At 30.9% G+C, this 10,893-nt stretch overlaps 1 protein-coding gene across 1 annotated transcript in view; it reads left to right on the top strand.

Annotated features, from left to right (window-relative positions):
- The window catches only part of LOC106867446 (ceramide glucosyltransferase), a 105,953-nt gene extending 96,063 nt beyond the window's left edge, over positions 1-9,890 (top strand). Inside the window, exon 9 of the mRNA XM_052968588.1 lies at positions 2,459-9,890. Coding sequence (XP_052824548.1) covers positions 2,459-2,623 — 165 coding nt within the window. The 3' untranslated portion in view covers positions 2,624-9,890. The remainder of the gene's footprint in view (positions 1-2,458) is intronic.
- Positions 9,891-10,893: the final 1,003 nt, after the last annotated feature.

A 10,893-nucleotide genomic window follows, 5' to 3' on the forward strand; every position in this document is an offset into this window, starting at 1 on the left:
TACATCAACCTCAGTGTGTAACTGGTATTTATTTCATTGACCCCCCCAGAAGGATGAAAGACAGAGTCGACCTTGGCAGAATTTGAACTCAGAAACATAAAGACAAACAAAAATACTGCTAAGCATTTTGCCTGGCATGCTAATGTTTCTGCCAGCTCGCTGCCTGAACAGAGATACAAGAAATAAGATCTTTATAAATTGACATAAAAAGATATAAATTGATTTTCAAAAAGAAAAAAATGGATAGATACTTGGAGAAATGGCTCTGAAACCATTAATATCTCCAAATTCACTCTGTTCTTGTAAGTACAATTAGATGATAAAGCGAAATCCACATGAGACTTGTTACTCAGGACCCACTTCATAAAATATAGCCAGAATGTAGTTCTTTAGTTTGGACATTGAGGTTTGTTGAAGAGGAAAACTCTTTACTTCAATCCTTTACTGTAGTGTGTCCACTGCTTGTTCATCATTACTAAAAAATGGTGACAAGTAATCTTAATGGATGGATCTGGTGGTAAATCAAATTTTTCCTTCACATATTTGCTGGTTGGTATAAAATCACATGTTCAATGAACATTAGTGAAGAATGCAGAGCAGGGTTTCTTACCTATTTCTGGCATTCAGGATTGATTGCATCACTGCCATTCTTTGCATAACCTGGCAGTCTTTTCTTTAGTAATATTGCCAACCAATCAAATAATGAAAGAAACATTCTATTTTATATTTGAAATTAAATTTTACCTTTTATCTAATGGTATTGATGAGAATTGAACTATATAATTTTAACTAGTGAATAATTACAATTGTATTAGTCACTGGCAGCCTCTGGTTACTAACCAAAAAGTCGATGATTTACATCCTGTGGCCAAAGCCAGTCCATGTACTAGATGTATTTGCAAGTTAATGAGATATGCAATCCAAATTTAACAATTGCTTCATTATCTTACAGTACTGAGATCAACTTCTCTTCTGGATAATGATAATAATAATCCTTAAATCTTACAGACATTGCGTTTATAAAATGAACAGTAGCTGTCTCTTATTTAGTGATCTTTCTAGTAATATCATGGGTTCTGACATACACACTTTTGTTCAGAGTGTAATATATAAAGCATGAAAGGTATCAATTATATCTTAGAGTTATGATTAGAACTTGAACTCTTTTACTTAAAACAATTCTTGTAGTCTTAAGCTATTCAACTTTCTAGGTAGTCCTGTATAGTAGAGATAACTTGAATATATGAATTTATAAATTCTCTCTCTGGCACTCTAATGTTAATTTGTTACCTCTTACTTTCTGATGCATCAACTCTTTCCACTGTCCATTTACAAGATTGTTTGTTCATTTCTTGCTGCCATTTCCAACTTTATATTTTTTTTATTTTGCTAGAAGTAGTTGATCAATCTTGCTGTAATTTGTGGTGCAGCAGTTTGACAAGTTTTTTGGTTGCCTGTAAGCACTGTGTAGAATGATTACAAATAAATATATATCACCTACTATTCTATTTATGTCTTCTGGTATTCATCCAAGTTTATTTACTTTCTGTTTTTCAAATGATAATCGTTATATTCAACAGAGTTACTTATAAATTAGATAACACCAATATATAAAAGTATTATAGTTTAGTTTATTCTTTTAGCCATTGTTAAATAATTTTAAAGGAAAATACATATCTAAGAACACATAATTCATCATTTTATGTCTATTTTCCATACTGGCATGGGTTGGATAGATCAACAGGATCCAATAGGTTGGAGGGCCACATCGTGCTCCAATATCTCAATTTTGGCGTGGTTTCTACAACTAGATGTTGTTCCTAACATTTACCACTTAACAGACTGTCTTGGATGCTTTTTTTTTTTTTTTTTTTTTTTTTTTTTTTTTTTTTTGTTGTTGTTGTGTGGCACCTGACTAAGTTGTTGAGAGATGATGGTGATTTTAGGTGAAGTTCAGAAATATGATGGGAGGAATAGGTTTATTGCTGTCAAAGAATGTGTATATATGTATATTTATTAACTTTGACACGAAGTCCTTGGTAATTATGAAATGGAAATATTTGTAAAGCACTATTTTTAAAACAATGTTTGAATATTTTCAATTACATGTTGATATGAATTTAATTACTGAGAATAATATATTCTTTAGGTCTGCAGTGGTGCAGGCCTAAAGTAGGTCACTAAATTGCAATTATATCAGTAACTTGTTGCAATGCTACATATTTGACTTAAATACTTTATTTAATGTAGATTTATACAGTAAACTTTGTAACAACTGACTGTAGTTATATGTTGGTATATTTTGAACCTTATAACAGATAATTGCTGTTACATGTTGGAAATTTATAACAGTTATATATTGAAAATATAAATGTAGATTGGACTCCATTAGTGTTTTAGGATGCTGTTTATGATATGACTCCAATAAATTTTTTAAATGTTTAATCTTTTATTTCAGAATGGCTCCTTACCGATGTCAAAGTTTGAATTCCTTGTCTGCTGGCTTTTACGAGAAGTTATGACATTGTATCTAACAATTCAAAGTCACCGAGATTGGACAATTGTGTGGAGGAATCGAAAATACCGAGTACGCTGGGGTGGAATTGCTGAAGAAATTGTATAGCAATGGGGGGATGCAAGTGTGTGTATGTATGTATGTATGTATGTATGTATGTGTGTGTGTGTGTGTGTGTGTGTGTGTGTGTATCTAGGTATGGGTGTGCGTATATGGTTTCTTAAATAATGTTGTTTGAGGATTTGTGATAGTAATTGGTGATAGTGTCACCAGCAGTTTATGTTTAGTTAATGACTTTTGTTTTCTACTTTCTAACTCCCGCTAATTGTACCCCTCCCTGTTCTACTCCCCTATCCTCCACCCACAAAGACTCCTCTTTCTGGTTGTTGGAACAGTTGAGGGCTGAAGTGGGATGGTTTTTTTTGGGGGTTTTTTTTCCTTTTGGGTATGTTGGTTTTCTTCTGGTGCTTGTGTTAAATACTTGATAAATCTCTCAACTATTCTTGAAGCAGATATCACTAGTTATAAATCATTTTTATGTAAACTTGTTGAATGACATTTTTCGAGTGAATACAAAAAATGAAAAATTGTAGTATAGTGAGAAATGTCAAATATAAGCAGCTGTTACGTCAATCCTAAGATATATATATATATATTTATGATGATCATATTGGTATTTTTATTGATCATATTGGATCAACTAGGCTAGATCAAGTTCTTTGTGTTGATTAATAACATTCTTTGAACTTTCAAGTAACTGTTGTATTCAGGTTTTCTATAGATTCTAACTCTGTAAGAATATATTTTTTTAAGTTTCAACATCTCCTATTTTCCTCAACAGTTGGGAGGAATAAATTTTATTTAATGCTTTACAAGACCTAAAGACTGAAAAGAATTTGACTTCTCAGTGAAAAGAAAATGTTCCAAATATAATGTTAGCTCTCTTGAAAATCTTCATTATACATGTAGGTACAAAACAAGTTGTTCACTTGTGACCTTTTGGTATAGTGTAGTAATAATTTCAATTGATCTGTTGATGAAATGTGTTCTTTGCCAACATTATTTCTGATGTTGAAACAAAAATCAAACCCACCTTTTTATTACTTACATGTCTAGTTAAGTATTCTTGTAATTGTTTTGTGAGCCAGATAACTTTGTGCTATGTATATAGAGATGATATCAATTTGGGGATTTTCTTAATATACGGTGTAATTTTTTGTGAGAGTGAACTGTTAATATATTAGTTTAAAAAAAGAAAGTGTAGCTGAGAATGCTTGCATTTAGTTCTACCATGTATTTTCTGTTGTCTCAATGAAAACCACCTTAGTACTGTCGGGTTTAGATTTATTAAGATACCTTGTATCCACTATTCCACATAATACTATAATATAATAAATAAATATCAGATATAATGTTACACAATTGGTGTATCTGTTTCAACTGAATTGACTGATGTGAATTATTAACCAGATATAACTGCTTCAAACATAATTAATCCATATAAATTCTAAATACCGATATTTTACACCATTTTGGAGTTAGTTCCACTGAATTGCTCACTTACTTCATTTCAATGATTTCTCAAAGAATTCTAGTGAAATGTTTGAGGTTTGGTGTTGAGATCTTCCTGACTGCCAACAAATCTTTTTTTTTTTTTTCATCAGTAGCTTCATTGTGGCATGCCTTAGAAAGAAATCTTTCCGGTCTAGAATGGCCATTCTGTTCCTTGTAGATTTGTCATCATTCTAACTCTATTCTTTCTCTTTATTAGTAAATTTTTCAAACTTTTTAACATATTTTACACTTACACCATATACCATTTTCCTTTCTTTCCAAACACAAGTGTTACCCACTTGCAATCTTAACAGCTTCTGATTAACCTTTTAATACTTGATATTGATAGATTTCTGACAGAAGCGTGGTTTGAGGACAACTGAAAAATCATTTAGCATCACTAAATACTATTTCATTTTTACTTTTAGAAAACACTTGAATCACTTTCTTTGCTCATGTACAGTTAGTTCACAGTTAAAAAAGAACCCGTACTATTAAAACTGCACCTAAAAAAGAGTGGACTCTTTTAAATGATGAATAATACTTTTTAGTTCTGAACAATTGCTGTCACTTGATATGTCTCACCATGGAATACTGCTTACATAGTTTCAATACTATCCTTGCGTCTTGTAGCAAAACATTAGTGAGCACCTTGGAAAAAACCATCTACCTGAAATGACAAATCTGCCATCCTGAACTGCCTCCAATTTCTGCTTCATCAGCCTTTTTTTACAACTCTGTGTACCTGCTTTATACCTCTCACTTTTACTATTGTATCTCTTGTTTATGACCTTTATACTGTCTCATTTTTTTAGACCCTGTTCTAAAAACTTTGCTCTATCCATGGTCTTCAGAACTACGTTCATAGTGAACAGTCTCCCCACTCCCCATGTCTTCCCATCAAACAGTTACAGTTCAAACTGAACACGTCAACCATATTAATGCCTCAGTCATTCTGAGAATGAAGGCTACAAAGGACCATGTGACTTGTGTCATTTCTCCTCCAAGCAAGTCATAATCCACCCAAAAGTAGTAAATGCTACTTTGGTTGATCAGATCTGATATGAAGTCATCAAAATGTTGTTGAACTCATTATGACGATTCCCATCAACCTGACTTCAGCATTGAAATATATACTTGAACATGGTTTGTTTTCACATTCTTCATTGTCTTAAATGAGTGTGTCACTAACAAAATCCTACCCCTTCCTCTCAACTTATGTCAATTTTGTTTTCTACCCTACCACCTATCTTCTAATTTATTTGTTCGCTGGTCTGTTTTCATCAAAAAGCTTAAGATCATCTAAAATTAACGTGTATTTGTACTCTGTTTTATGCTGAGTACAAATACCTCGCCCCTTCCCTCTCCTTTTTGTGTATAAACAGGAAAAAAAAATTCCTTGCCTAATAAAAATGTTAAAAATTTATACAAAACTTAATCAACAATAATACTACGAAAGAGTTCATAAAAGAAAACATATATTCAAGCAATCATATTTCAAGAAAGCATTACAGCAATCTGTATTTTCTTGTTGAACAATGAAAGTAGCAAACAAATTGTTGATCAAAGTTCTTTTCTATATTATAACCTTTATTAACAGTTATTTCAAATTAAGCATTTAAAAACAAAAAAATTTGGAATTTTTTTCTCGTTGTAATAATCACTTCCTGTGGTAATGTTTAATTTTGATACAGCCAGATCTCTATGACAACCATTTCTATCAAATAGGCTAAGACCCTCTGCCTTACTTTTGTTCTTGACAATCTTGGTTCAGTCTTTGGTTTCTTCTTCATCTTCACTACTCTCTGCAGTCCCTTTTCTTCATTTTTTTTTTTTTTTTAAACCATTGGCTTTTTTTTTTTTTTTTCCCTTTTAGGAAAACCAAAGGGGAAGCTTACTTGGTATCTCAGGTTGGCTGTGAAATAAAAACAAATAAAACTGCTAAAGAGATGACCATGTATTTTTAGATTTTTGTTAGAAAGTGAGAATGGTTGTTTGTGTATGTATGTGTGTGTGTCTTTCATGAAACTTCAGATATCTATGACATGTTAATATATTGATGTTTATTATCATTACCAAGTAAGCAAAGAAATTATTGAAATTCTGTTGCTTGCATTGTAATATAGTCTGAGACTATAAACCATTGCAGCATTATTTATTTCTTAAACATTTATTATTTTTGTTATTCAAAAATTTAAATGTCAGTTAATGTTTCATATTAATCTGAACTTTTAAAACCCTGTTTACTCCTCCTTTTTTCATGGATTGTAATAAATCCTTAGTATTGTTGGTTATTTATCAGTATTGAAACAAGTTGTCTGTTATTGTTTTAGTTTCTAGTGAATATGGTCGCCAACTTTTTTTTTTTTTTTGCCAGATTAGTATAATAATAATTCTATCTCCTGTTACTGTGGTAACTTAATGTTATTCACTTTTGTAACCATTGCTGAAAATGAAGTTTCCAGTCAACCCTTCAGTTGGTTTCTTAAATTGTTCTTTTCATTTAACTAATATCGAATTTGATATTGCTTTATTTTGACATTTATAGGAAAATATCATTTGACATTTTAACTTGATTTTTATAGAAAGAAAGAACTATTTCTTCACTTACTATATTTTAAATTTAGTTCAGTTATCTTTAAATTGGAATTTCTAACCTTCAAATATTGTATATTAAATGGACTATTAGGGAGGGTGGTGGATTGGCAGAATTGTTAGAGCATTAGAAAAAATACCCTGCAGTTATTGCTTTGGTTTTTTATGTTTTAAGTTCAAATCTCACTGAGGACAACTTTGTGTTCCATTATGGAATTGATAAAGTTAAATAGCTGCCAAGGACTGGGCTTGGTATAATCAACTGTTCCTTTTTCCCCTGGTCAAAATACAATGCTGTATTTAGTTAACGTTAAAATTCCACCAAAGTTGAATTCATTTTATAGTTTACCAGATGCCAATAAAATAATCAGGAAATCAATACTAATCAATATAATCAACTGTTATCTCCCCAGATTTATGTCTGTGTCAGATCAGTTGAGGCTGTGGCATAATTTGAACTTGGAGTGCAGAGAGCTGGAACAGCTACTGCAAAGCAATCTGATAATCTAACAACTGCCAATTGGTCATCTAGTGGCGTAATTAGTAGTGTCAAACTAAATCAGATAGTATAGTGGCATAATTAGTAAAGTGTTGGACTAAATGTTGTGTTATGTCTACATTCTCACTTCTTACTGAAGTTGATTTTTTTTTTACATTCATTCTTCCTAGGTCGTTAAGTACCAGTCAAACATTGGGGTTGATATAATCAGTTACATTCCTCCCCACAACATTGTGGCCTTGTACCTATAATTATTAGGGTTTTTTTTTTTTACTCTACTAGTTAATGAACCAGGTAAAATTAATCTTGCATTCATCTATCTGTACACAATAGAATTTAATGATTTAGATAGTAGACTATTAAAGCTTGCCAGCATAAAATGTTGTCTAGATATTATGCTTGGCGAAAAGTTTTGAGTTATTAGTTAAAAATATTTTCATTGTCTAATTTCATAATATTCTTCATAACACTCCTTATATTGAAGAGCTTTCAACCATTGATAATACATCCGTGAATGAATCATGGATAATCATTTTTTTTTTTAAACACTTTTCAAATAAGATCAAAGTATATGGAATCTCCACTTTGGAGTATCTTGTTAGCTAATTCTGAGATTTTCTACCATAACAGACACTTGTTGATCTAAAATATTTTGTTTTACACCATTTTAAATCAATAGGATTTGAAGGATTTTTATTTCTTTTTTAGCTGGCTTGCAAACTAATTTAAATTAGTTTTATTTGTACTCAATCCATTTATTCAACAGTCATTGTTTACATTAATAAGTCTTATGAGTTTAAAATTAGATAATTTATTTTTTTATAATTTTAAATTAAAATCCTTGAATATTATTTTTGATTGATATCTTTTAAGTCGAGCAATAAACCTATATCAGAGGCCCTTTGTGAAAATTAGTTTAAAACAATAAGTATTTTTTAAAGAAAAGCAGTATGTATACACATACATTACAAATTGACTGAGCTTCAGCTACCTACTTGAAACAGTACATTATTGTGTGTATTTTTGTTTTTCTGTTTGTATTGGTTTCCAGTTCGTTGGGCCAATTAATATATGAACAAGTCCAGTTGGTTTGGCTAACTTAGCTAAATTGTACAAGCATGATACAAGTACATTGTTGTTGTGTAGCTCTGAGTCAGCTCTGGTTGAGCGGACGTTATTATTAGTACGATGTTGAATCTGTGGGTGACATTTTCTCCAGGTCCTATTAAATAAATGTTTAATGTTTGTATTACAATTTTTTAATGCCCAAATTAACGCACAGACATGTCTAAAATGAAAGAAGATATAATGCAAACTGCAAATTTTCCAGATCTTCAAAGAAGCTTGTTATTTTTAGCATTCTAGATATTTGATAATTTATCTAGAAAAGGGGACATTTTCTTTTCTATTGCAAAATTACAACTTTTACTATTTTCTCATTTTCTCTTCACTTTTAGAAGAATGAAAATGAAGAAAATGATTTTTAAAAAAACAGCTTGTAAAAAATTTTTCACAGGGCTGCATGTTTTACTAGAAACATGAATTTAATAGATGCATGATTCTTATTTTTAACCCTCTAAACTAGAGAAGTCCTCTTATTGACCAGCCAAACCCCTCAAGGCCAATTTAATTGGTAGAGCCAATTTATAGCATTTATTTTGTTATTTCTCTTTCGTGATAAAAACAATTTTGTATCCAAGTGATATGAAACTATGATAATTGTGCTAAATTTCTATCGGATACTGCTTCAGTAATTATTCCCTGCATGGCTAACTGGTTCATTGTACATTCACTAGTTTCTCCCTCTGCTGACTAACCCATCTCCCTCCTTTTTGGTGGCTGTCCCTACGCACAATGCTTTATTGGTGACTTAAAAATGTAGACTAATTAAAACAACGATGATACTGTTTACTCTGATAATGACATCAATGATTGAAGATAAGCAGATTTTTTATTTATGCCAAAGGAGAGACTTTTTAAGCATTCTATATATGTAATCTAGTCACTCATGTTACCTCAATTTGCATATCTGCTAATTTCTTAGAATTTTTGGAATGTGTACTATTAGGTCTGCAGGCAGTTTTGTCATCATTGTTACTGGTTAACGATGTCCATAATTTTTTTTTTTTTAATTTAGTTGTAACTGTCTTCATAGTCCTCATTGTATTTTCTTTATTCAGATGACTGAAAAATTATTAAATACGTTGTTCACGCATGCTATGAAGGCTATTTAAAAGAAAATGGTGTGAAAATCTTGTGTGCATGTTTATATAATCCTCCACCTTCATTGCATATATCTTTACTGCAATTATTGACTTCCAAAGCAGGATATTAATGGTGTCAATCATGCTGGTCTAGGAGGGTCTGCAAAGCCATAGGTACTGTCTCCTACTTCAGGCCCAGTGAGTAATATATATAGCATGTATATACACCATTGAAATAAAGATTAGTTTTATGTTAAACTTAATCTTGAAATTGTTAATGTTAATATGATGGTCATTACTACAGGAACTGCATTATATTTGTTAATATCGTTGTGAATTTCTCAGGTTTGTTTTTGTTATTCTCTAAAGTTTCTCAGTGAATTAACATTAATAATGTAAATATTCAACAACAAAAATATAAGTAGGGCACAACTTCTGAAATTGTATGCACTCCATTTTGTACTTCTTCATTGAAGGCTTGAAATTGTTTTCTGGGTGCATATAAACATTTGTTTTCATCTCCTTTAACTAGATACTGTAGGATTAATACTAAAAAAAATGGATCAGGCTGTAGACTGGCAAGATCATTAGAGTATTGAATTAAATGCCTTACAGTATTGAGCATTGTTCCTGTATGTTCTGAGTTCAATTCTGCCATGGTCAATTTTGCCTTTCATCTTTTCTGGGTTGATAAATGTTTGTGGCTTTCTGCCTGTATTTGAAATTTTAATTAATCTGTAGGTTACTGATTTTCTGTTCATCTCCTGTCAACTAAGTTGCTCTCCTCAAACTCGATGTAGTTTCTATTTTTTGTTTTGGTTTGAGAATTTGGCTGAATCTACAGCAATTGCTTAGTTAGAAATTAGTAAGGCTTGAGAAAATTAATTTAACATTTATTCTGCATACTTTATTAAAAAAAAATTTTCTATAAAAGTATTTTTACATTCACACTAAATTGAAAATTTTTTTCTAACCCATCTAAGTATCACTAGTTAGTGTCTAACTTAAGCTTTTTTTTTAAAGTATTTTTGAAATATATAAATACAAAGAGGTATTTCTATTTGCAATGAAAATGTCTCCCAGAATCTATTCATCAAACTCACTGAGTTTTACTTCTTGTTTTTCTTAGACTGATTTTTGTGTGTGTGTGATAATGTTGAAAAAAAAAAAAATTTTTTAAGAGATTATAAGCTTGTTATCGATATTAACTAAAGAGATTCTGAAGATCGTTGACATGAAGTGGTGAAACTTCTATGAACTGACACACTGAGCAGTTTATTTTCCTGTGTCCTAGTCAAATATTCCAAGACTGAATCCGTGTGTGAGGACTTCAGATCACAGAAAATTTTTTTCATTGTTTTTACCAGTTTTTACCAAACAAATGAAAAATTTCTTAGGTTTTCTATGTTGAAATATCTTCAAGATTTCTTATACTGCCAAAAACAAACAATAAAACAAAAAAAAAAATGTGGAAGGAAATGGAAGATTATCTTTATTTCTAGCAAGTGTCAAATTCTTTGAAACAA

This window comes from Octopus bimaculoides, chromosome 6 (genome assembly GCF_001194135.2).
Source record: "Octopus bimaculoides isolate UCB-OBI-ISO-001 chromosome 6, ASM119413v2, whole genome shotgun sequence".
In the NCBI taxonomy this organism is placed as follows: domain Eukaryota; kingdom Metazoa; phylum Mollusca; class Cephalopoda; order Octopoda; family Octopodidae; genus Octopus; species Octopus bimaculoides.